Source organism: Acipenser ruthenus, chromosome 12 (genome assembly GCF_902713425.1).
Source record: "Acipenser ruthenus chromosome 12, fAciRut3.2 maternal haplotype, whole genome shotgun sequence".
Taxonomy (NCBI): domain Eukaryota; kingdom Metazoa; phylum Chordata; class Actinopteri; order Acipenseriformes; family Acipenseridae; genus Acipenser; species Acipenser ruthenus.
The window spans coordinates 29,549,833-29,577,493 of record NC_081200.1 but is presented as its reverse complement, the minus strand read 5'-3'; the positions used below and the strand labels follow the sequence as shown (position 1 = coordinate 29,577,493).

The 27,661-nt window shown below is 38.9% G+C and overlaps 2 protein-coding genes across 6 annotated transcripts in view; one reads left to right on the top strand and one right to left on the bottom strand.

The window, feature by feature from the left end:
- LOC117416443 (adhesion G-protein coupled receptor D2) overlaps positions 1-1,762 on the top strand; it is an 85,835-nt gene extending 84,073 nt beyond the window's left edge. For all 3 annotated transcript variants that reach the window (XM_034027500.3, XM_034027499.3, XM_034027497.3), the window contains exon 25: positions 14-1,762. In XM_034027500.3, coding sequence (XP_033883391.3) covers positions 14-163 — 150 coding nt within the window. In that variant the 3' untranslated portion in view covers positions 164-1,762. The remainder of the gene's footprint in view (positions 1-13) is intronic.
- A 10,034-nt stretch (positions 1,763-11,796) lies between these two features.
- Positions 11,797-27,661, bottom strand: part of nr5a2 (nuclear receptor subfamily 5, group A, member 2) — a 56,158-nt gene continuing 40,293 nt past the window's right edge. For all 3 annotated transcript variants that reach the window (XM_034027616.3, XM_034027617.3, XM_034027618.3), the window contains one exon: positions 11,797-14,881. In XM_034027616.3, coding sequence (XP_033883507.1) covers positions 14,634-14,881 — 248 coding nt within the window. In that variant the 3' untranslated portion in view covers positions 11,797-14,633. The remainder of the gene's footprint in view (positions 14,882-27,661) is intronic.

Below are 27,661 nucleotides of genomic sequence, written 5' to 3'. Positions count from 1 at the left end.
ATATCTTCCACAGAGCTGTCAAGGGGATCTGACGCTCCCCAACATGCTGGATAGCACAGAGGATGGCTGCAGCCTTCACGTTCCCATGGATTTCGACAGTTACTCCTGTATCTCCGGGAGTGCTGCACCCCACAAGAGATCTGGCTGCTTATATTTAGACTGATCTGCTTCAGATATTGTTAACTTTATCCTAACTGTAGCTTAAGCCATGTTTCTACATGCTTGCTAGTGTAGCCCCGGTGCCCTTTGTCCTGCACTGCTGTTTTCACACACAGACATTTCCAACCTTTGATTAGCGCTTGGATTGTCAAATTCTAACATTTTTCCCTATTAAGTATACCTTAACTCAAACAAAGAAGCGTTCTCATATATGGTGTCAATTTGCTTCTATTTCAGTTTTAAATCCTTGCAAAGTAGTATGTAAAATACTATTAATATAAATGCATTTTTACCATAAGCAAACATAATGTTGGGAACGAGAAAAGGCTGTAATTTGCCTCGTCTGATGCAATCTAATGTCATAAGGGGGATTATCTAATTGTTTTTGTTTTAATTGTCTAGTGTTTTAGATGTTACTACTTCACCTGGTAAATTACTCCATGCATCTATTACTCTGTAAAAAAAAAAAAAAAAAAAGAAAGAACTTCCTATCTTCTGTTCTGAGACCTTTACCCAGCCACCATTTTGTGACCATAATATTTATCTAAATAATGTTTTTGACTTTTTTACATAATTATTTATCTGGAAATGACACACTGTAACAATAACACCATAACTCTTTCAGAATCTCCAAAGCATACATGACAACAAAGGACAACTTTTGAGTTTGACTTGCTTCTTTGCAGTTTTGAAAAATTGGCATTTCCTGTTTTATCCTGTATGTAAAGTTCCCTTTTCTAAAGGTTTCTGGCTTTTATGACCATTATCTGTTTTATCGTTGAGTTACAATAATAAATTGGGCTACAGTATATACTTTAAAAGTAAAGGTTTAAACAGTGATGTATGCCAGACTATTGCAATTATTTTAAGTGCAGACTGTAGAGTTCTATTTTTGCATTACCTGTGGAGTTTAGAAAAGAATAGTGGCTGCATTAAGTAACTGAGCCGCTCAGAGCAACCCAATGAATGAACCCAGTTAACGACAAGCTCAGTTCTACTCCTCCTGAGCAGCTCAGTGATCCGAGTGAACAGATACATTCTCACTCTGAGACATTCAGTTACTTAACACACCGATGTAACAGGTTTATCAGCACAGGACAACCAACACCGCTGTCGGTGGTGCATGAAATCATATATACGAATGATATAAAAATAAGTAAAAAACTTTAAACAGATGTTGCAAGTGAATTCACCACTGAGTTTTATGTAAAGTATCAAAATGCTTTTATATAAATGCACGGTATCACTTAATTCAACACAAAATGCACTGCATATAAAGTGTTTGTTATTTTTGGACTCTTCACATGCTTTAGTTGTTTTCTACAGTATATTTACTTTAAAGGTAGTGTCTGCAATCATAAATAACAAGTTAATCAAGAATGTTTTCTGTAGGAATTTCCAATGCCTGTTTTCAAACAATGCCAATAGCCGTGCTTCATTACTAAAGGGAGATGCTGTACAGTAGCTTTGGCCTAGAAAAGTTTTTCAAAAAATAACTGTTGTGTTCTCACAGCAAGTTACTAGATTTCGATGCTAAACACTAGATTAAATATAGAATATTTGATCATATGAACATTAAAAAAAAGCATTTGATGTCTGGCAACATGTTTTGTCTGTTTTTCTCCATTTTAAATGGTATAAGATGCCAAAATTACATTGGACTGTACATTACGCCCCGTTAGATATGGCCTAGTGAACCAGAGAGTTGAGCACTGGGAAATCCTGATTTTAAAACATTGCCTGTGTTGTTCCAGAAAAAGTCACCTTGCTTCGGTTAGACAATCCTCTCAAAAGGTAACTAAGCAGAATGTCACTGGAAATGGGAATGGACAACAAAGTTGGGCAAATCTTGGTGCGTTTTTTCCGCCCACGTAATTCCCCTACCTAAAATACATTTTAAACTTAGCTTTGTACCATCACAACAGAAACCATGGCACTTTATTATCTCCACCTTAAATACACAGTACGTATGTCAAACATAAATATAAAATTGTATATATTACAGTATTTATACCACTATGACAAGGCTTACTAGCGTCCATGTTGTTCTATTCATCACTTCTAACAATAGTAGCAGTATTAAGCATTTCATTTGGTGACGGATACAGTGTGATATGATAGTATACTGGTATAGTTTGACCTCCAGAACTCTGTCCTTTTTTCACTAAATGAATGTGCCCATACTGAAAAATAATATACAATAAATATATTTCAAAATATATATTTTAAAACGTATTGAAATATTAAAAAAATGGCTGCAAAAAAAATTATATATACAGTGCCTTGCAAAAGTATTCAGACCCCTGACCAATTCTCTCATATTACTGAATTACAAGTGGTACATTGAAATTCCGTTCTGTTTGATATTTTATTTTAAAACACTGAAACTCAAAATCAATTATTGTAAGGTGACATTGGTTTTATGTTGGGAAATATTTTTAAGAAAAATAAAAAACTGAAATATCTTGCTTGCATAAGTATTCAACCCGCACACATTAATATTTGATAGAGCCACCTTTTGCTGCAATAACAGCTTTAAGTCTTTTGGGGTAAGTATGTACCAGCTTTGTACACAGTGTCGGAGTGATTTTGGCCCATTCTTCTTGGCAGATTTGCTCCAGGTTGTTCAGGTTGGTTGGACGACGCTTGTGGACCGCAATTTTCAAATAGTGCCACAGATTCTCAATGGGATTGAGATCAGGACTTTGACTGGGCCACTGTAGGACATTCACCTTTTGATATGGTTGACTGGTGCACCATTACTCCACTCCCAGCCACTGAACTCTGTAGCTCCTTCAAAGTGATTGTTGGCCTCTCTGTGGCTTCTCTCACAGGTCTCTTGTTTGAGCACTGAGTTTTGAGGGACGGCCTTTTCTTGGCAGTGCCTGGGTGGTGTGATGCAGTTTCCACTTCCTGATTATTGATCCAACTGTGCTCACTGGGATATCCAAACACTTGGATATTATTTTGTACCCTTCCCCTAATCTATGCATTTGTATTACTTTATCTCTAACTTCTGTAGAATGCTCTTTGGTCTTCATTTTTCTTCAGATTCACAGCCTCACCAATGATCCTTCAACAGTGGGGTTTTTATCCAGAAAATGTGACAGCAACTTTAATGGTTCACAGGTGGAGGCCAATGGTAAGGTAATTGTGTCCTCGTTAGGGCAATTTCTTTCATCAGTGTAAACTGGGAGCTTCCACAGCACAGGGGTTGAATACTTATGCAAGCAAGATATTTCAGTTTTTTATTTTTCTTAAAAATATTTCCCAACATAAAACCAATGTCACCTTACAATAATTGATTTTGAGTTTCAGTGTTTTAAAATAAAATATCAAACAGAATGAAATTTCAATGTACCATTTGTAATTCAGTAATATGAGAGAATTGGTCAGGGGTCTGAATACTTTTGCAAGGCACTGTATGTGTGTGTGTGTATATATATATATATATATATATATATACACTACCGGTCAAAAGTTTTAGAACAACCCAATTTTTCCAGTTTTTATTGAAATTTAAGCAGTTCAAGTCCAGTGAATAACCTGAAATGGTACAAAGGCAAGCGGTAAACTGCCAGAGGTTAAAAAAAAAAAGTTTAGGTTACCAAAAACTGAAAAATAATGTACATTTCAGAGTTATACAAAAGGGCCTTTTTCAGGGAACAAGTAATGGGTTAACAACTTACAGCTGTTCTGCAGCAATGGAAGTAAATTAAGCCTTGAAAGTTGATGCTAACAGTTCCTACAGGTGTCCCAACTTTTGTTGATTACTTACAAACCCTCTGTCTGTATAAAAGCAGTGTTGCAACAGACTGTGTTACTACACCCTCTTAAGCATTATTTGGACAGTATTGTACTGCAGGAAGTAGTATATTGCTCTCATAATGGCGAGAAAAAGGCAATTAACAAAGGAAGACAGACAGACCATTATAACCCTTAAAAGTGTAGGTCTTTCCTTTAGAGAAATTGCAAAGAAAGCCAAGGTGTCAGTGAGTACAGTTTCCTACACCATCAAAAGGCACTTGGAAACTGGAGGAAACTGACAGGAAGAGGTCTGGCAGACCCAAAGCCACAACAGAATCAGAAGACAAGTTTCTGAGAGTCAACAGCTTGCATGATAGGCGGCTCACAGGACAACAACTTCAAGCACAGCTTAACACTGGTCGAAGTAAGCAAGTCTCAGTTTCAACTGTGAAGAAGACTTCGAGCTGCAGGTTTGACAGGTCGAGTGGCAGTAAGAAAGCCATTGCTAAGATGGCAAAATAAGAAAAAGAGGCTTGCCTGGGCCATGAAGCACCGCCAGTGGACTACTGAAGACTGGAAGAAGGTCTTATGGACCGATGAATCAAAATTTGAAATCTTCGGTTCATCACGCAGGGTTTTTGTACGCCGTCGAGTAGGCGAAAGGATGGTTCCTCGGTGTGTGACACCAACTGTCAAACATGGAGGAGGAAGCGTGATGGTCTGGGGCTCTTTTGCTGGATCCAGAGTCGGCGAGTTGCACAGAGTGAGTGGCACCCTGAACCAAAACTGCTACCACAGCATTTTGCAGCGCCATGCAATACCCTCTGGTATACGCCTAGTTGGTCAGGGGTTCATCCTACAGCAAGATAATGACCCAAAACATACCTCCAGGCTATGTCAGAACTACCTTAGAAGAAAAGAACAAGACGGTAGGCTTCAAATCATGGAATGGCCAGCACAGTCTCCAGACTTAAACCCCATCGAGCTGGTTTGGGATGAACTGGACAGAAGGGTGAAGCAAAGCAACCTACAAGTGCAACACATTTGTGGGAACTTCTGCAACAGTGTTGGGAAGAACTTTCCGAACAATATTTGATTTCCATTGTAGAAAGAATGCCACGAGTGTGTTCGGCTGTTATATCTGCAAAAGGTGGCTACTTTGATGAGTCAAAAATTTAGATTAAATTTTGTTAAACAAAACGATTCCATGATTTCTTTTTTTTTATCTCCAATTGTTTATTTGTTCTATGCTTTAATTTCAGAGTACATTGAGACATTAAACTGTGTAAATTTCAATAAAAACTGGAAAAATGGAGGTGTTCTAAAACTTTTGACCGGTAGTGTATATATATATATATATATATATATATATATATATATATATATATATATATATATATATATATATTGTAATGAAATCAGTGGGTGCAGTACCTTGTCTTCTCTTCAAAACACCAACCAGGAAACCAGGGTGTAATGAAAACGCCGTAGCGTGCCTTTATTAAACAAAGCAAACAAACAAACTCAAAACACAAACACACTCTGGCATGTGCTCTCCTATCTCTCTCTTATTTCCTCCTCTCTTTAACAGGTTCTCCCTGTCCCTTTTAAAGGGGCTCTTCTCTACAGTCGCATAGTTCTGTTCTCGAGGCAGAAACTTCCTGCTCAAGAACAGTACTGGGTGTTCCTCCCCTTTTATCACCTGAGAAAGGACTGCTCCTAAGCCCACCTCAGATGCATCTGTCTGTAATATAAATTACTTTTCGAAATCTGGGCTTACCAATACTAGTTCGGAACACACTGCTGACTTTAAATCATTAAATGCTGTTTCAGCCTCAGCTGACCATTTTACCGTGACTGGAGCTGTAGCTTGTGTTAACTCAGTCAAGGGAGCTGTTCTTGAGGCGAAGTTTTCAACAAACCTTCTATAGTACCCGATTAACCCCAGAAAGGCTCTTACCTGCTTCTTATTCACTGGGGCCTTACAAGCCAGAATAGCTTCTATTTTATTAAGCTGGGGCTTAATCAGACCCCGTCCCAGTGAGAACCCCAGGTACTTAGTTTCTTGTAAAGCGAACGCACCTTTTTTTGCATTCGCCTTTAAACCAGCCTCCCTTAATGAGCCTAACACCGCTTCCACTCTTTTTACATGGGATTCCCAATCCACACTAAAAATGACAACATCATCCAATTAAAGCATATTGTTGATGAGGCCTAAGCAGTTTATTCATTAACCTTTGAAAGGTAGCAGGAGCCCCATGTAAACCAAATGGCAAGACAGTGAACTGGTACAACCCCTCTGGCGTTACAAACACAGTTTATTCCTTTGACGCTGGCGCCAAAGGAACCTGCCAATACCCCTTGGTTAAGTCAAGTGTTGTAATGAAATTAGCTTTACCCAACTTTTCCAATAACTCATCGACCCTGGGCATTGGGTAAGTGTCAAACTTGGACACCTCGTTGACCCTCCTAAAGTCTATACAGAACCTAACTGTACTATCAGGTTTCGGGACCATAACAATAGGGCTAGACCAATCACTGCTAGATTCTTCAACAACTCAGAGTTCTAACATGATTTTGACTTCCTTTGCAATCTCTTTACGTATTGACTCTGGAATTATATAGGGTTTGTGTTGTACTCTCACCCCTGGGGAAGTAATTATGTGATGTTCGATTAAGTCTGTCCTGCCTGGTAAATCCAAAAAGACATCGTCAACCATGTTCTCTCCCGAACTCGATCTTTCTTCCCATGTTTCCTTTTTAACATCGAGGATTCCCCTTGGCTGCCTCCCATAGAGCAACTCAAAGGAAGAGAAGCCTGTGGATGCCTGGGGGAACCTCCCTAATAGCAAACATCAGGTAGGGGAGAAAAGTATCACAGTCCTTTCCATCTGCTTGAATGACCTTCTTAAGCATCTGCTTTAACGTTTTGTTGAACCTTTCAACAAGGCCATCGGTCTGCGGGTGATAAACTGAAGTTTTCAACTTTTTTATTTTACACAATTGACAAAGTTTCTTTAGAATCATAGAAAGAAATGGGGTTCCCTGGTCTGTGATAATTTCCTTTGGAAATCCTACCCTGGAAAACACCTGCATGAGAGATTTGGCAATATTTTTAGTACTGGTATTCAGTAGAGGAATGGTCTCTGGATATCATGTAGCATAATCAAGAATTACTAATATATGCTGATTGGGACTGGTCTAGGGGCCCAATTAAGTCCATACCAATTATTTCAAAAGGAACTTCTATTACGGGTAGGGGAATCAAGGGGGCTTGCTTAGGCTTCCGCCCCGAAACCAACTGGCATTCTGGACAATCCAAACAGTACTTTTCCACCTCCTTGTAAATCCCCGGCCAGTAAAACCGTGCCATTATTCTATCTCTTGTTTTACGTACCCCCAGATGTCCCCCTAACAGATGAGAGTGTGCAAACTGTAAAACCACTTCTTTAAATTTAGCAGGGACCAAAAGCTGTTCGAGCCATTCTTCCATTTCATTTCTAATCACTCTGTACACCAAGTCATTTTTTTCAATGAAGTGTGGTGTTGGCATTGTATCTCTGTGGTCCCAGTAACCTTCATCCGTCTGAACCACCTGTCCTAGTGCATACTGCAAATTACTATCTTCAACCTGCTCCTTCTTAAAATCTATATGAGCTACAGGTAACTTATTCCATACTTCTTGTGGTTCTTCAGGGACCCCTGGGCCAGTATCTACTGGTTCACTGCACTCTGAAAAACTATATTGTGGTACCTTACTCTTTCCAGACCATTTCCCACTGGGAAGCCTTTGGGGTTTAGACTGGGACCTCCTTTTCTGGCTACGGGTGCATCAAGTTTTCCCAGGCTCTCCCAACAGGTCTTCCCCAAAAGGAAAGAGATCAAACAGTTCTACCGTTTGGTCAGTAGAGGGCCCTGGTTGCTCCTCAGTTAGAATAAGAACCTCCTGGGTTTGCAGCAACTGATTAAAATCCTTACAATCCCGCCCCATAATGACCAGAAATGGCAACCTAGGAAGCACGCCCATTTTTATTTTAACTAGCTGAGAACCAATTTCCACCTCTACCAAAGTGGCGGGGTAAGTTTTTACATTCCCATGGATACAACAAATGCGTACCTCCGACCCTTGTATTGACTCATAAGCCCCCAAGAAGTCAGCTGAAATCAAACTTTGCCCGCACCCAGAATCTAAAAAGGCTACCGACTTTTTCCCAGCTACCTGTACAGGAATTACATATTCAGCCCCTTGTGATTTAGACGTGAACAGGTTATTGACAGTGGTTACTAAGTTACAATCCATTGTTTCTGGTTCTTTCCCTTGTCTACAGAATCTAACAATATGTCCCCAACCTTTACAATCAAAGCATTGTACTTTTCTTGGGCTATGCCCTCTTGCAGTTTGGTTCTCAAAGAACTGTTTATCCCCATCCCAAGGTCCCTTCACGGTGTCATACCGCTCTTCAGCACCCCCCTCCCCAGACAGAGTCTTACCGGTTTCACTCCGATGTTTGGGGCTTGGGGGTCTCCAGGTACTCTTTGATGACGTATGGTAAGCCAGACGGGTGATTTCCATGGCGGTCAGGTGTCTCTTGACTAAAGCTATAAGTTCATCAGTCGATTTAGGATCGCCCTGAGCCACCCACTTTCTTAAGCTTGATGGCAGTCCTCTTAAAAAATGGTTCAGGACTAACAGCTCCACCACCCGGGCGGCAGTGTTTACATCAGGCTGAAGCCACCTTCGGGCCAGATGGATCAGATCAAACAATTGTGAACGGGCAGCTTTCCCTTCCTCATACCTCCGCGCATGAAATCGCTGGGCCCGAACAGCAGTAGTGACCCCAGCTCTAGCCAATATCTCTGCTTTCAGAAGTGAATAGTTAGTGGCTTCTCCTGGTTCCAAATCAAAGTAAGCCTTTTGAGCTTCTCCGCTCAAAAATGGTGCGACAATGCCGACCCATTGCTCCTTTGTCCAAGCCTCTCGTTCCGCTGTCCTCTCGAATGCCAAGAGATAGGCTTCTGGGTCGTCACCCGGCGTCATTTTCTGTAAGAAGTAGCTTGCTCTAACCGGTCGTGTCGCCTTAGGTGTTGGATCTTTAGTTGGTATTTATGTCAACAACTGGCCAAACATAGTCATCTACTCTTGACGGTCCTGGTCTGCTTGCTGTTGATGCGCTACAGTAGCTTGCTGTATCATGGTAGCAGTAGCTTGACGATCCTGAGCAGCTTGCTGTAACAAGGCTGCCGTAGTTTGCTGCTGCTGCGCTGTGTGCTGCAACATCGCCTTCAAAACGTCTTCCATGTTCAGTGTTTAGTTTATTTATTTATTTATTTATTTATTTATTTATTTATTTATTTATTTTTAATGCCCCACTTCTGGTACCATATGTAATGAAATCAGTGGGTGCAGTACCTTGTCTTCTCTTCAAAGCACCAACCAGGAAACCAGGGTGTAATGAAAACGCCGTAGCGTGCATTTATTAAACAAAGCAAACAAACAAACTCAAAACACAAACACACTCTGGCATGTGCTCTCCTATCTCTCTCTTATTTCCTCCTCTCTTTAACAGGTTCTCCCTGTCCCTTTTAAAGGGGCTCTAATTACCCCAATTAGCCCAACTGAAAAAACACTTAAACAATAAACAATCAATAAAACAATTACCAAAACATTCAAGCACTTAAGAGTCCTTCACCAAGATGGACTCCTTAGAGACAGGAAGATGGAGTATATGTCCCTAACCCCAGGGTCCTAATGCCTCCAAATTATGGTTTGGGACATACACATCATCACTATATATATATATATATATATATATATATATATATATATATATATATATATATACACAGTATGTCAAATATATTTAAATATCTAAATGGTCTGTTAAACAAAATATAAGGGAACATATTTCAAAGTATGCTTACATATACTTTGCAATATATAAAACTACATATTTTTACAACATCTTGATTTATATTGTAATATTTTTTAACATTACTGTTACACATACATTCTACCCACAAGTAATGACCAGAGTTAAAGCAACCACGTTTTAAACATCAAAACCATACAACTGGCAGAGCATAACACAGGTCAGGACATTTCACACACAGTGGGGAGAGACAGGAGGGTCACACCAAATGACTCACACACACTGTACGGTAACACATCACACTTACCCAGACAGAACAGGACGGTGGTACACACAAGGGGAAACAATAACACAAGGGTTAACGTCCAAAAAGAACAGTCCACTTCTCCGTTAAAGCCGATAGAAAGTCTAGTCGCTCGGTCCCAGCATGCCCTGCTCTGGCCATATGCTAATTAGGTCCCTGATTATTATTATTATTATTATTATTATTTATTTCTTAGCAGACGCCCTTATCCAGGGCGACTTACAATTGTTACAAGATATCACATTATTTTTCCATACAATTACATTATTTTTTACACATTATTTTTACATACAATTACCCATTTATACAGTTGGGTTTTTACTGGAGCAATCTAGGTAAAGTACCTTGCTCAAGGGTACAGCAACAGTGTCCCCCACCTGGGATTGAACCCACAATCCTCCGGTCAAGAGTCCAGAGCCCTAACCACTACTCCATACTGCTGCCCCATTCCTTATACTGTGAGTTAATGTCATTTATAAAGTTGTTCAAGACAATAATGACTTGTGTGTGGTAATATAAAGTGTTAAACTTCTTTAGGAAAGGATAGATTATTATTTGATTTCCATTACATGAGAGTAGATGTTAAAACTTCATGCTGATTTGAAGTCAGCTCTCGCCAAGATAAGCACCAACTAAAACACAGCTTTACAGTAAACTAATGTAATCCATCTGCATCTCCATCCATTTGCGTTTCTTTCCATCTGATGATGTAGATATCCTTCTCCGTGGATCAACCACAGTGTGGTCTCCCCAGTGCATCAGCATGACAACCAGCTAAGTAGATACATCTCTGGGGTCTTCAAGTGGGCACCTTCCGTCCTCTGTGTTTCGTTGACTAGCCCACGACACCTCAAGAAGGCTCGACAGTGATTCTGGCGTCCCAGCATCACCCCCCTCCGTCCCTCACTCAACTCAGCCCAGCTTACTTACCCGTATATCAGCGTTTCTTTCTTTCTATTGTGCTTGAGATCCCCAGCCAGAATCTTTCTGTCTCAACCACAGCCAGTTGCTGCTCCTTTCTGCTGCTTCAGATAAGTTCTTCACTGTGCGAAGCAACTCTTGGCCACTGAACCCAATATCTCTGAGAAACCGGGTTGTAGAGTGTGCCACAAATCCTCGACAACCCACCTCCACAGGGTAAACCTGGACTCTCCATCCTCACTGTTCCCCTCAGCTAGTTGGGCATACCGAAGTTAATGGTAAGGAATTCAATTGAGACCCGGGACAACATTTTAAAAATTGTTAAAATGCACAAAAGAAAATGTGTTACAGAAACAGTGTGGGCACGCCAAGGCATGCAAAGTAGGCTTTTTTTTGTTTATGAAAATCCAAAATATATTTTGATGAGATCCAAAATACATTTTAGAATTCTGCCATCTATAAAATATATATTGTATTCTTGTAGGAATGTACTGCAATATATTTTGAATGTTTTCTGAAGTATATGAGAATATATTTAAAAATATATTGCACTACACAGCATATATTTAGGAAAGAGATGTCAATATATTACTAAATTTATTTGTATTGCTTTGACATATACTGCAATATATTATTTTTCTGTATGAGTGAACACTTGTGCTGGCTTTCTTTTGAAATCATCCTGGCATTCTTGACGTTCTTACAGAAAAGAAAAATTGTGTTCGTTGAGAGTCAAGGAACATTAAATAGTAGCCCAAGCCACTTCTTAAAGGAACTACAAAGCCAACAACAGTACACTGGGCATATATTTATTTATTGAAATATGGGGGGAAAATCCATCAGTGTAAAGAAACTCTTGGTAAGAAATGACATGACAATGTGTCATTCCAGCAAGTACAGTCAGATCACTGAGCTAAGTATCTACACACTGAAGAGGAGAGGAGTCGTTTGAAATCCAAGGCAGGTGCAGAACACTTGTAACTCAGAACATGTGGACAATTGATTGTCTTGTTCACACGTGAAAATAGAAATACAAAATGATAGTCACAATAAGAAATCAGCTAAAGCCAAACATAATTTGGTGTTTGCTTTCCAAAAGGAATCGTAACATCTTAAATGTACAGTAACTGGGCTTGTTCTTTCTGTAATGCACTGATGTGAAGAAGAATCTATTGACAATAAAGCACACTAAAGTGGTGCATGTAAGTATTACTTATTTTAGGGATGTTGCCGCTGGAAACGAAGACAAGAGTCTGTTAACAAATTGAACAGACTGATAATAAAGCTGTCACTCTATATGACCTGTTTTTTTGTTTTTAGTGGCTTCTGTACATTACCTTAAAATTGGCATACTCTCCCTTCTATCAAGAACATTTATACTATGTACAAATATTGGTGCATGTTCCATTCCCCTTATTAAGTTTGTTTGACAGTACTGGGAATTGTAAAAAAAAAAAAAAAAAGGAAACAGGAAAAATTCTTTAATTTTGGTTACCGTATTACTCTATTCCATGGACAATTTAACCAGGACATCTCTGCCAAAAGATAAAGCTGAGCTGGTTGAGTTTTGGTTAAGGTCTCTGCAAGTAAGTAATTGCGGATGGATTTGTGAACAGCACTGCTTTCCCAAAGTTCTGTAAGACACTGCCAGTATTCCTAACATTGGAAATCTGGAGTGCTGACACCAGGCTTAACTGGCTGAAGGGCCATGTCGCCATGTCAATTTGAAACACCTCACTTTTGTGATCTGTTCTGTTGAGGCATCATGGAACTTGAGAAAATAGAATCTACAGTCTTTGGTATAGAATATATAATGCACAGGACAAGTCTGAAGGGTAAGAATGAAGCTTTTTTTAAATTGTGTGTAGAAAAGAGATGCAACAGTAAGTCACATCATTTACAATAGATTTAAATATGGTAATGTTTCAAATTTACAGTTGTAAGATTCATAGGCATTTAATCAAATTATAATTTTTTTAAGACCATTGCTATGTCCCTGAACTGCGTTTAGCCACTATCTTCAAAACATGCCACAGCAAACAAACATATTTGGCTTTGATATTCCTCGCTCTATCATACACAAGGATGAAACAGATAAGCAATAAATTAGTATCATAATTGTCTAAGAGTCGAAACTGTGATATACAATATAACTTTAAACTATTAAAATAACAAAGCCAACAGTCCTACAAACATGAATAGTTGATACTGAAGAATAAAATGTGTACAATCTCAACATGTGATCATGAGGCCAAAAAATCTAATTCGTTTTAAGTGAGATTCCTTTTTTTGATTTTAGTGTCTCACGACATAATTGTTGGTGAAAAAAAAAAAAATTACCAATCAAAAAGCTACCCATAAAAAAAATAATTAAGAAAATCATTGCTTTGCAATTTGCATCATCACAGTTCTCTTCCACAAGACCTAACATGTGTAAACACCTTTTGCATCTTCTGAATTTTACAACATTAATACTTTATATTCTTTTAACATATTTCAATTCACATCTGCACGGTTAGCTAGCACGGTAATGAAGTAAGGCAAGACTCACCAAACTGTGACATCACAAATTTATATAATACTGATATTTAAGTTTTCTTTTTGTTTTTTTGTCATCACACTTTGTTCTGCAGCAGGCTTTGGTCTAGTACTGACAGGGGCAGTAGTCCTATTTGTGGTCATGTGATGTCCATGGCTACCTAGTTTTATCTTGAGGTGTTGTGTAGCTGTTGTCAAATATTCATGAGACCTTGTTACCAAAATCACTTCTGAATTGGTCTCACTCCTTTCAATACCAATTACCAATAGCATATGATTCTGTTCTGGAGTAACCATAATGTTTGCACCTAAAAACAGAACAGTAACAGCCTCCTTGGCTGTCTTTGTTTTGTTATGGAGACTATTGAAAGATAAATGTATCTCATATGCTTGTAAAATGTGGCCCACATTGAGCCAGAAAAGGGAACACTGCCCGTTTAAAGTAACACGAAACATTTGTATTTTTTTGGCTGCAAACAAATGTCTACAAAGGGTTCAAAGTGTATATCAGTCTGTCCTTGCAGTTTCTGAAGGGCCTCCTATGTCGAGCTCTGGTGGTCTGTATGGAGACAATGAAACAATGGAGCCCACCTTCAGATCCTTTATCAGGTACTAATGACAATAATCACTAATCAGTTGTGTCATTTAGAAAAAGGTCTGACCACCAGAGTCCTGCATGCCTTTTTATAAACATAACAGGCATTTCCTCCGCTACAGAAAGCTCGGCTATGCTTAGGCGTAAGTGCACAATTCCCTCGTCGGTTTGTTTGCTTCTTCAGTTCTTTCAAAGTTCTACTGTATGTTCAAACTCACTTTGATCAGAATGATGTGTCCATTGTATCATTAAGACTTGAGTCTCTTTACCGAGGATGAGCAGCGATGAATCACACTGCTATCATAAAATTGGTGGCACCCTTATATCTGCATATTAAGGGTCCCAGAAATTCTGTGTCTCTAGCACCTGCAAAAAAAAACAACCTAAAAAGCAGACAGAAGTTTGCTTGATGCATCACAGTTGCTGAGGGGGTACCTCAGAGGACTTGACTGGGTTGGGAGGAAGGGTTGGAAACCATGTTGGGTGATGGAGGTGAAGCTCAGGCTCGTTTTGCATGCAGCATCTCTATCAGCAGGTTGTTGCAGGGCACGTCTCCATTCAGGTGCTTGTAGTAGAGGTACTCCTCAGCCTGCATGCTGATTGCACGGATCTCTGGCAACCGAAGCAGAAGCTGCCCGAACTTGTCTGTTTGTTGAGGGTAGTTGCACATGATATAGTCCAGTAGAGCTGTGTTGACTTGCTCCTGAACACTCTCCACCAGATGGAAGCTCTCCAGATTCTTCACGTCTAAGATTAGAGAAGCACACTTGTTAGCACAGTATTATACATCAATCCCCTCCAGACTGTATGATTATTGATGTGGTGTTAATTCAATTCAAATAGATCCATACAGTGTTCACTCTATTTACGGGAGGAACTCATTTCTCAAAACATCTCCCCCACCTAAAAAGGTAATTGAATTGGGCCCTAGATTGCTCTAACACTGCAGTTCTGGAATTAGTGCCATTTCATGACACTAGATCCTGTTAAGAAGCAAAACTGGTTTAAGTGACTGCAGGTATCTGAAATCTCTATGACTTGTACCATATGTGCTTTACAATACTGTGTATGTACAGATTTAAAGAAATGATATTTAAATACCTAATTTATTAAAAAAATGAAAAGAAGTTATATCCTAATGTGATGTGATCAAGCAGCTGATGTACTAGAAAATGTATCTATCTCTTTAAATATTAAACCATAACACCATACCTGTTTAATTAACTTTTATTCTAATAGGGTTTTCTCATATGCATTTCCAGAATAATTTAAGAATCATCTTGCAGACCTAAAGGTGAAGACTCTCTGTATCCTACAGGAATAAAGGTTAAACATGACTAAAGATGTTGCAGTCTAAGATATGGCAATCTAATGAATCCCTAGTGTCGCCCTTTATTTAATCTGGCATAGACGGTGCTGCATATGATCTTTTATTAATTCTTTTGACCCCAGGTTGAATTTGTGTTGGGAAACCCTATGCAGTTAGTTCTAATCAAAGCTGACAAGGTTCCTGTTTTTGTTTGACACTTCCTAATGATTCTGAAAGACTCTGACCTGCCTGGCCAGTGCTAATGAACCATCTGGCACACTCCAGTGGCTCCCAAAATAATCAGCCCATCCACCAGCTCCCGGAGAAAAGAAAATACATCAGTGACTAATGAGCTTTGGAAAATGAAAAATGAAAATGAAAAAATAGTCCTTTCACAAAGGGTATATAGTATAGGGCGTGCCTAAGAACCTCCATGTGACACATTTGGCCATGCAGTGAGTGGTCGTGCGATATATATATACAGTGCTCCCTCGCTATAACGCGGGTCTCGGGGGACACACAATATGAGCATTGTAAACGAAGAGCGTTATAAACGGGGGAGGGGGTGGGGTGTGCTGCGGGACACATAACACACATCTGACTAAAATACAAAATAAAATAACCTCCTCTCTCTAATGCACATATAGTGAAGCAAAAATATAACTTTCCATGAATTAACCATGCATAAAGCACCATGTAACACCGTGTAACAATTTTTTTATTTTTTTTTGTTCCTGGGTAGTAAGTGTTATTTCCTAATTGCTTATGCTTCAGTGATATTTTGAAATGTACCTATTTTCCAGAACATTCCAGATAGATTCAGTGCTGAGTAAACTTGGAGTAACTTCTAGAACTTTCTAGAACTTTCCAGTAATATAAATAGTAGTATAAATACAGGGGCCTTAAGCCCACCAGTTCAGTTTAGTTTCAGCTGCCTAAGTGGATACATATCTGCATTTTTCTGAGATGGCATCAAGAGGCTGCAAGCATCCGGCCGACGCATTTTGCTATGTCTGCGGCCAATTTATCAAGACAAGAGTGAAAAAGTTCTCCCGTGGAAGCATCTGCTAAGATGTGTGAGGCCTACAAGGCATATTTCGGCATGCCTGTCGGGGATCAAGACAAACCCTGGGCACCTCATTTCACCTGCGAGCACTGCAAAAAAACTCTGGAAGGTAAGGATGGACAATTGTTGCTCGGAACCCACTGACCACTCAAGCAACTGCTACTTCTGCATGGTGGACCCTTGGTCTCACCAAGTCCAATGCCGAGCTTTTGACGTCTAGGCTCAAGCAGTGGAACTTGTTGGATGAAGCGTCACCAACCTTCTTCCAGCTTCTTCACCCGTCAAGATGGGCTCTGCTTCTGCCACAATGTGACCAGTCTGTTCGAGGCAATCGGAATCGCCTGTAACCAGAATGAGTGGCGCCTCTTCATTGACAGCTCATCCAGGAGCGTCAAAGCCGTGCTGCTCCATAATGGTAACAAGTACCCGTCTCTTCCCCTGGCTCACTCGGTGCACCTCAAAGAGGATTACAACAGCATCAAGACCTTGCTGGACGCCTTGAAGTATGATGAATACGGCTGGGAGGTCATAGGAGACTTCAAAATGGTGGCATTCCTGATGGGTCTCCAAGGCGGTTTTACCAAGTTTCCCTGCTATCTTTGCCTTTGGGACATCAGGGACACCAAGGCACACTACCACAGGCGGGACTGGCCACAGCGGACCGAGTTCTCTGTGGGGAGGAACAACGTCAAGTGGGAGCCACTTGTGGACCCCCGGAAGGTGCTGATGCCACCACTGCACATCAAATTGGGCCTTATGAAACAATTTGTCAGAGCTCTAGATAAGGAGTCGGCAGCCTTCAAGTACCTTCAAGACTTCTTCCCTAAGCTGTTTGAGGCAAAGGTCAAAGCCGGTGTCTTCGTCGGACCACAGATAAAGAAGATCCTGGAGTGCAATGAATTCCCCAAGAAGCTCACTAGTAAGGAGAAAGCTTGGAAGGCTTGGAACAGCTTTGTCGCAGTGGTTCGGGGCTTCCTGGGCAATCACAAGGCCGAAAACTATATGGAGCTGGTTGAGACTCTGGTGAAGAACTATGGCACAATGGGCTGTAGGATGTCCCTCAAAGTCCATATCCTTGATGCTCATCTTGATAAATTCAAGGAGAACATGGGCGCGTACTCGGAGGAGCAAGGCGAGTGCTTCCACCAGGATATACTGGACTTTGAACGCCGCTACCAAGGACAGTATAACGAGAACATGATGGGAGACTACATTTCGGGGCTGATTCGTGAAAGTGATTTACAGTATAATCGTAAATCTCGAAAAACTACTCACTTCTAAATCTTTTGTAGTCATTTTTGTATTACTTTAGTATAAATACATGTTAATTTGGATTCATATGTTGTTTTTTTCTGACTTTATGTGAACGAAAAGAAACAAATTCACCCGTTTTCTCATTGGAAATAGGTACATTTCAAAATATCACTGTCCTGGTCACAAAAGCAAAGTTTGTGGGGAATAATAGCCATTTTCTATACTTTTGAGGCATAAGCAATTAGGAAATAACACTTACTACCCAGGAACAAAAATTGTGTAACATAGTGTAATTTCATAAAATGTTCTAGCTTCCCAATGTGTCTTGTTACAACAATCAATCGTATCCAAGGAATGTAGCGAGTGATCTTTTTGCATGATTTAAAAAAAGCTAACATTCCCACTCGTTGATCATTTTAATTAGCAGTTTTTAAACTATAAATAGGCTGGCTAAACGGCGGTCGGGAGTTCAGTTCGAAGCGATAGACAAGCAAACCAAGTGCTAAAAGGAGAGCGGGTCGGAAGAGGGGAAGAGGGAATGGGCTCGCCCCAGGTTCGGCTGAAGCGAAGCTGAAGCGTCTCGTCTCCCGGAAAAAGCTGCAGCTCCTCTCACAGCAAAAAAGTAAATACAATAGGGAAAAGATAACCAAGTAATAGACCTAATATTTATTTAGTTATAAAACAAATACTGAATAAGATGTCTGTGTTATAAAGTGCCAGCGCAGCTTTTCTTCAGTTCAGATACTGTATCAAAAGGGAGAGACAGAAACGGAAGTTAGACTGAGAAGTTGTTTACAGTTTGAACACCGGTACTGTATTTACTGTAGAAATATTGCATGAATCACTTAGGGAATTGGTGACATGCTGTAGGAGCGTTATATCCGTGCTGTGTTATAACCGAGAGCCTTATAGCAAGGGGGCACTGTATCTCTCTCTCTCTCTCTCTCTCTCTCTCTCTCTATATATATATATATATATATATATGGTAACGATCTCGGTTCCTGCAGGCGGGGTTTCTCACTGGTGGAGGTGGAACGCGAACCCAGGACCTCCCTTGCAGGAGCATGTATCGGGCTTATGTCTTTTTAGATTGCGTCACCTACCAGCCCTGACCCCTACCCCTGTTCAAATAGTGTCGTATGGTGTGGTTTTGGTTTTGGTGGTTGAAAGTCACATGGTTAGGCTGACATAAAAATGACACCTTTTCTAAGTTAAATTCAGCCTCTGACTACAACAGCTCAGGATAACAAAGAAAGGTCAGTACATCTGGTAACCCCAGAAAGCATATTGCTTCCTGTAAGCTTGGTGATGTCAGTCGACAACCTCAGAAAACACTGTAAATGTGTTACTATGCCTATAAAAGTACACGATTGTACATCTGATCACTATAAATCACATGGTTGTACCAATTTAAAGTTACATTTACATTTAAGTTAATTTGTTACTGTGTGAAATTCTTCAAACTCTGAGGAGATTGCACTGGCCACTTGCTAGATAACTTAAGCTAAGGTAATGAATCAGGCTACTCATGTAGTAGCCTCTTGGTTTATGGCTCTTGGGATACACTATCCAGTCAGGACTTCTTTACCAATAACATTTGATCTCAATGCTAAATCAAACAACCTATGTAAACACAGTCAACAAACTCTTGTTTCCCTGCACGTTAATTATCTACAAAGTGAACTCCCGTTTACCCACGGCAACCAAATCTCCACGTCAACCAAATCTCCACCTCTGAAAAGAGGTCTTCACGGGTCCAAATTAATCAACCCAACCCGATCACGAACTGACGATTATTTACCAGACCCGACCCGACCCGATGTAAAATTCTTGTTATTAGACCCGGATCCGACCCGGCCCATAAAAACTGTGGAATGCTTTTCCTTTCCCCAGCTTGGTATATGCACTGACTAGATACAGTATTAAAACAGAGTTTTATTCCAGTCAACCTGGAAATCTGGCTGAACTACAGACAGTGTTTATTCCATCATGACCCTACACAGAGGACTGTCAAATTAAATATATAATATGTTTGTGTAAGATACAAAGATAAATACATTATCTGAAAATCAAATGAACTGAAGTACGATCTCGTAAATCCTTGATTTTATTACAAACCTAACACAAGAGCAAATGGAATTGTGATGTAAAATTTGTGTTTTGCAAAACTTGTTTTCCTTCTTTGTCCACAATAACAACAAATGATCTCCAGCTTCAGTTATGAATGATACACTTGCACATTTCCAGGGCACCTTATATAAATGGTATGTGCTCACCAGTCAGCTTTTTTCTTGTTTTCTTTCTTGTAGTAGATAACAAAAACAAGTGATTCTAGCCACTATACGCAGAATAATCCTGTTCTGGATAAGTCAAGGAAGAAATGTGTATATATATATATATATATATATATATATATATATATATATATATGTTTTTATAAGTAATATGCAATCGACTATAATAAAAAGCTTAACAGATATGCTTTTGTTATTAACTTAATTAACTTCATAACATTTTAACTCCAATTGCTACTTAAAAACCATGAAAACCCCTATAATCTTAGTATTACTTACTTTAAAAAAAAATGCTTCGCCAGTCAATGTTATTACAACTTTAGAATGATCCCAAATGTACACATTTTGCCACTGCATTTATAGAGATTCAATATGAATGATATACTGTACTGTATTTTTAACTTCTCTTGTCAACTGACAGCACACATCAACCAAGCTTGTTAATCATTAATTATGGCAAATGTACTGTGGCCTAAAGTGAATTATACTAAAATTATGCATGTCATTGTTTACAGCGATATATTAATAAAGACATTATAGAACTGCTTTATCTATATCAGTGCTCATTTTTATCTGTTTTAATTCAGTCTTGTTTGCCCACTAGAAATATACTGTATTTTTTTATTCAGAATGAATGGAAAGAATTACTGTGCTAAATCAGTTTCCCTAGTTCACAAACGCACATGTATCTACGTAATCTGTGTAATTCAATGTAATGCAGTCTATGGAATTAAATTTGAGCACAAGAATCAAAGGACAAATGTTTCCTATTGCAATCCACATTTCCATAATAATTCATATTTTGAGCTTTATTTGGTTTGTGACAACTTAATCCTCTGAGAAACAATACAATATCTACCACCCATTGTTAACTTTAATAAATCATATAAATGATAATGTACAATTAATCTATCAGATGGTTCTGAGGCTATTAGGGATGAGGTGGCACCTTAAAACTACAAAGATTTTCATGGCATATGCATTGTTGTAAAAACTTGTTTGAGTGAATGTGTTAAAATGTGTTATTGCTGTGTGGAAAAAACACAGGAGTTTGATCATGTCTCTAATACATTTTGAAAATGGTATTATCCTTCATGACTGCTATCCAGAGAGAAAAGCAGGTTATAGCTTATACAGCAAGTAACAATCTCTTATCTCTACATTATTCACTCAGGGACTAATTATCAACTTTTTACATGAAACAGCCTCTATGTGAGCACACAGAGGGGTGCTGTGCATTTCTACATCATGGCTGCAAAGTAAACCCCTAGGTCTTGTTGAATATATTGTTCCTTTGCCTAGTTATTGCAGCAGCCCAAGCTATAGAGTAGAATATGTACAACATACATGTTTTCTTTTTAACTAGAAAGAGTTTTAAAATCCCTATTTGTAAGCAAAGGAATAGTGTTTCTTTGGAGGGCACACATGCATTTTTCTTTTTTTTTTCTTCTTTTTTTCTCTCATGAATATGTTGTTTCGCAATTCAAGATGTGGTTCCTCTCAAAATGTGACGTCGATAACTTAATAAATAAATAAATAATGCATTTAAGAAGGGATTTCTAATTCCCCTCAAACAAAGAGCTTTGACTAACAAATTCCTTTTGCCACCATATGTTACGATGCTGATAATCCTCTAATGACTCACATAGTCAAAAAAGGTTGAGAACTTTAGCTGTAGCGTGTGGTCATCCTTTTGCTGAGCAGCCACTTTGTGTGTCTTTAAATATGACACTATTTCAGGGTTTCAGCTACTAAATCCCTATGCTAGTCTTGCTGCAGATTTAATAAAAAATGCTTCTAAAATGCACTGTTTGCCCCCACATATACTTTCAGAGATTAAGGAGGCGCTGCATAAAGGTATGTATTAGTGCTGAAGTATGTGGCAAGATTCTGGAAACAGCTTTTTACAGGGCTTTTAAGTACAGGAGACAATTTCATGTTCTATTGTAATCCGGTGAGTTATAAGACTTGATTGACAGGCTCCTAGCTGACACAAATCTGTTAAAGGGCATTTTATAACTCTTTATGAGGGCAATAAAATATATTTTCCTCTCTGATAAACACTCAATTGTATTAAGCAGTACCTGTGCCCTTGTATCACAGAATTAAAGCCAATTACATGCATATCTCATATTGTCAGGGAGCAATGTCCTACAGGTTGTTGCTGATGAATACACATGAGATAGTACACCCTCGGAATTTACAAGTCCGATATTTGAACTCTAAAACGAATACGTGAGACTAACTGATCAATAAAAATATTTTGTATAAAAGAAAAAATGCCCAGTAAGGAAACTGCATTTAGGATTACATGGCTAGAATTCAAATGCTTAGGAGACAAGTGCAGCTGCTGACACACTAAAGCATATTCTCAATTCACATAAATTATATTTATGTGTTCCTCTGTTTTTATCCTTAATATAAAAATACTGACAAATCATATTTAAAGAAAAAAAGAAAAATGAAGGTCGGCTTGCACAGCAATTAAAAATAGCAATATGTAAAAACATAATTGCAGTGGTGTTGGAAGATTTAAGAAATATAGTGTATAAGTAAGTTAATGTAAAAGAAAAAAAAAAAAAAACTTCAGATGGCAGCAACTTACTCTATAAAGTTGTGTTATCTTAGATGTTTTTTGTAATCGATGCTTAATAAGGCACAGAAAACTGATCTCACCCAAGCAGGGTGGCCCACTTTGTAAGAAGTCCTGTTTCATTGTTCACATTTGTCTAACATATAGCAGCTCATCTATCACTTATTTTCTTACAGTACCTGGTGGAAGCAAGGCAGCTGGTATTTGAATACAGTGTTTAACTGGAGAGGGATTTCTTTTTAAGTCTGTTTTGAAATTATTTTAAGAAAAGAATGTGCACTCTTGAATGGTACATGTAAGGAGCAATGTTCAGAACTACAGTACGCACCCCTGTTTCTTGGGGTTCCCAACTGTGTGTGTGAGTCAGTGGTTTATTTGAAATAAACTGCTACTGAGTTTTGTCCGTGTGTCAGAATAAAGGATGAAGGCTCAATTTGCTTGCCTGGTCTGTCTGCACTGTGGGCAAGGTGGTGGGTTAAAATGAAAGAGAATTAAACAGGAACATCCAGTTGGGGATATATTAAATCAAATTTAAGCTCCAGTTGTTGTGCTAAGCATGTAGTGGATGTGTGATGTAGCCTCAGGACAAGTCCACTTTTTCAGCAATTCGAATAAAGGGCAAAATTGCCTCAGGTATAATGAAATTTACAAGAGAAGCTCACACAAACATTTCTTGTTACAAATGCTAGCTGAAAGGCACTCTCCACTCCCCGAGTTGGGAAATATATTTACATCTATTTATTCTTTTGTTACCGAGATGTATTATTAATGGTTGTGAGAATGCAGAGCGCTAGTGTAGGTGATACAGTATCAGGACATTTGAACAGGACATTTCATAACCCTCAATGTTCTACATGTAGCTATGTTTATCTGAGGGTATGTCCTTGCAGAAACATTCAGATTAAAATCAAATAAGTAAAGGAAATTAAATAAAAACACAATGCAAATGAACTGGTACTGATACAGCCTGTGCATCAGCAGGGATTACATGAAGGAAAACAGAGCATCAAGTTTTTTAGAAGTACACTGATATTTCACATATTTATGATTAATACATACTTGCCAACATTTGGAAACTGTTCAGCGTGACGCTCGTCAACCGGGGGGGGGGGGGGGGGTCATACGCAAAAAAAACTATTATATAATAGACATATCCCCTTAACTCAACACCACAGCGTGTAGTTTTCACTGACTCTAAATGTGCAGAATAAATGATTTTTTTTTTCTATGTGCAAATATCGGGACTTTCTTCCTATGCATCGGGACGCGGGACGTTTGCTAGGAAATAGACCATATAAGGACTGCTGGCAGGTATGTCAATAGACATCTACAGTAATTCCCCTAAGAAGAAATGCAGTAACAGAGTTACAGTTGGATATCTTGGTGGCACATGTCACCAAACCTTGAGACTTAGAACAATAACCATATCTCTAACCCTAGGCTGAACCTGGCTTTTTCACACACAGGCAGTAGATCTATTGGTTTCTACTCGTCTGGTTAGTGCTGGCTGTGAAAAAAGACTACATTCCTGGCTGATAGTGGATTTAGTGTATATGGATAAATTGGACCTTCAACACCAGCCAGCTAGTACTTACAAAGGAAGCCCTTTTTTAAATATTAGTGCTTAACAAAGAGTGACATACAACCGAGCACTATAAGGCTCTATAACACTCCTACAGCATGTCCCCCAATTCCCTATACTATTGATTCATGCAACATTTCTACAGTAAATACAGTACCGGTGTTCAAACTGTAAACAACTTCTCAGTCTAACTCCCTTTTGATACAGTATCTGCACTGAAGAAAAGCTGCGCTGGCACTTTATAACACAGACATCTTATTCAGCATTTGTTTTATAACTAAATAAATATTAGGCCTATTACATGGTTATCTTTCCTACTGTATTTACTTTTTTGCTGCGAGAGGAGCTCCAGCTTTCTCCTGGAGACAAGATGCTTCAGCTTCGCTTCAGCCAAACCTGGAGCGAGCCCATTCCCTCTTCCCCTCTCCCTACCAGCTCTCCTTCTAGCACTTGGTTTGCTTGTCTGTCGTTTTGAACTGAACTCCCGACCGCCATTTACCCAGGCTACTTATAGTTAAAAAACTGCTAATTAAAATGATCCACGAGTGGGAATGTTACCTTGCTTTATGCGTGGTTAATCACGGAAAGTTACATTTTTGCTTCACTATATGTGCATTATAGAGAGGGAGTTATTTTATTTTGTATTTTAGACAGATACAGTATCTGTCCCGCGGCACCCCCCACCCCATCCCTCGTTTATAACGCTCTTTGTTTATAACGCTCATGTGTGTCCGACGATACCCGCACTGTATTAGGAACTATGCTGGTTTGCATTCAGTGAAGTTTTCAGAAATGATTTTATATGTGTGCAAGCTGGGGAAGTATGGGGAGATGTTTAGGATAAAGTGACAGGAAATCATTTGGGGGTCAAGTATCCCCTCTTCATACAAAATCCTGGAGCTGCAGAAAACCCACCCGCAGCGGAAAGCGCTCACCTAATGAGTTCAATAAAGGCAAATTCCCATCGACTTGTTTTTTTTGTTGATTTTTTTGGACACATTTGAATTAATAATTCATCAGTGAGCCTGGGGATGTATATTTTGTGTGTGAAGGACAGTTAATCCATAGTGTATATTTTCTCTTCACATCTCCAAGTTTTTTTAAATTTCATTTTATGATGATGTAGGTTTAAAAGAAATAAAGTCTGGAGCCATCACATATATTTTTTAAGTGATATAAATCTAAAATGGTTGTCAAGCAGTCATTGTAGCAAGCAGGAGTGTTTCCTTAAATACACTGCATTGTTTCCATTGGGGAGGGGAAGATTCAAAGAGCACCTGTTACTAAAAGACTAATGTTTTAATTATAGTAAGTTTCATCTTTCTACTCCATATGTTCTTTCTGTCTTATGATTTTGTTATTCATGGGACCGGTAATATGAGACATGCTTATATATGGACCAACTTTCTCAAAAAAATGTAAGTATGTTGCTTTAAGTAAGGTTACTGGATTACAGGTACACTTCTTGATTGGTTATGACATAGCTTAAAAGCATATTAATATTTGAACTGGGTATTGATGACTTACAGTTAGTCGACATGGACCTTCAATACAGTATATATGCCAAACTCTCTGGCAGTGCAATAGGATGCCCCATTTCTCCACTTATTCCTTGAACAGCAGTTTACAGATGGCCCCAGCACAGAAATCCTTCTGCAGGATCGATACAGAAATGACAGTTTTTTTATGTAGAGGTTGTGCAACTCCTTATCTCTGTTTGTGTGCAATGTTTAAATAAGCCAGGGCATGAATTGATCAATAGAAACCCGACAGTAGCCATTGCTCTTTTACTGTTCAGATAATTCACAGTCATGCACTTGGTAAAAGGAAGCTACGACTGACACATAAGGCATGGCATTTATTTTGTATCACCACCCCTGTGCTCCTCACTGGATTGGGAGGTCTCCACAGGGCTGGCTTGACAACCCTTTCTTGTCATCTGCAGTTGGCTTTAACACTTCCTTGAGGCTATGGCGTGCCCTCCTAGGTAACATTGTGTCTCTATTACTGAGATAATCCTGGTACCCATTTAAAATATACAGTATTGGGCTATTTGTAAGAGTATGTGTATGTAAATTACTTTAAACATAACTACCAGCACTAACCAACGCTGACAATTAAGTAAATTAAGGCTTTATATTTGAATACCCAGCCTTGCGTAAGTCTTCCATCTTTGAAAGATGTCTTTTTCCACTATATTGTTTCTGCACATACAGTGGTTTCCTAGAACATGAGTCTGAAGACCGAACAACTGGTAGAAATTTGTATTTACATTGCAAGCATCAGTAATCTGAAACGACAGGTAACTACAGTGCTTCTTAGCTCTGAATAATAAGCAGCGAGCGAGGTGCTAGCATAGCATAGCGCGGCACTCCACATTTTTTGCACCTGGCAATAAAAGTTCATTATTGATTTTCCTGTAGCTGCTTGTAACTGTTATTGTTGATACATCAATAGCTGAAGGAAAGCACAGTGTTTCACAGGAGGCAGAGAATGTGAAAATACAGGATACCCTGACATTAAATCACAGAATTATCCCTGGAATCGATAACACAGTTACAACAAGTCTCCAACTGCTTTCCATGAAGTGCTGGAGGAACAGAACACTGCTACACTATCTTGTGAAGCAACATCCTGTTCTCAATAATGCTGTCCCTTTTCAAGATGAATTCAGGTTTTTTAACTGAGTTAACTTGATCTAAACTAAAGCGTTACTCTTTTAATTGTATTGCTTGTTTAGGCCATTTACTTGTTTCATCTGAAAAAAGTAGCTCCAGATAAATTGTTAGATGAAAGAGCCCATAAAAAGATTTGAAATAGTATTTTGCAAAAGCATTTCAAAATGATACAGATAGCAAATTAAAATTAAGTAATTTATCTATAACAAAGATGCCCATGAGATATAAGTAGATACTGAAATGATGCCCGGTAAGGGAAAATTACAGTAGTCATCCATTAGTTAACTTGCTTTCCATTTTGAAACATCACTGTACAAAACATAATTTTGCTGTCCTAGCTTTAAACATTATTCTCAAGGTTAATCTACATGATGTTATGAAATAAGTAATACCTGATGCTCCTGCTAGAACTAAACAAGATGGAATTCATATCTGCATACTTGGGTAAACTATAATGGTTTGAGGTCAGGGTATTTTCACCTCTGGCATTCAGCAGGGCTCAGATATACCAAAGCATCCTGCTATAGTACCAGATAACTCTGACTCATGTGTGAGATCTGGATCATTTAAGCCATCATTTTGGCCCCAAAAGATGTAATTTTTATAGTACAAAAACTATATAGTTTGTACAATGTAAGCTAACTGGTATGCTTAAAACATGGACCAGATTACATATGGCCTACTTATTCTATACCAGCTACAGTAGAGTCCATGAAAAACAACCATGCTTCTGCACTACAATACAGAGTGG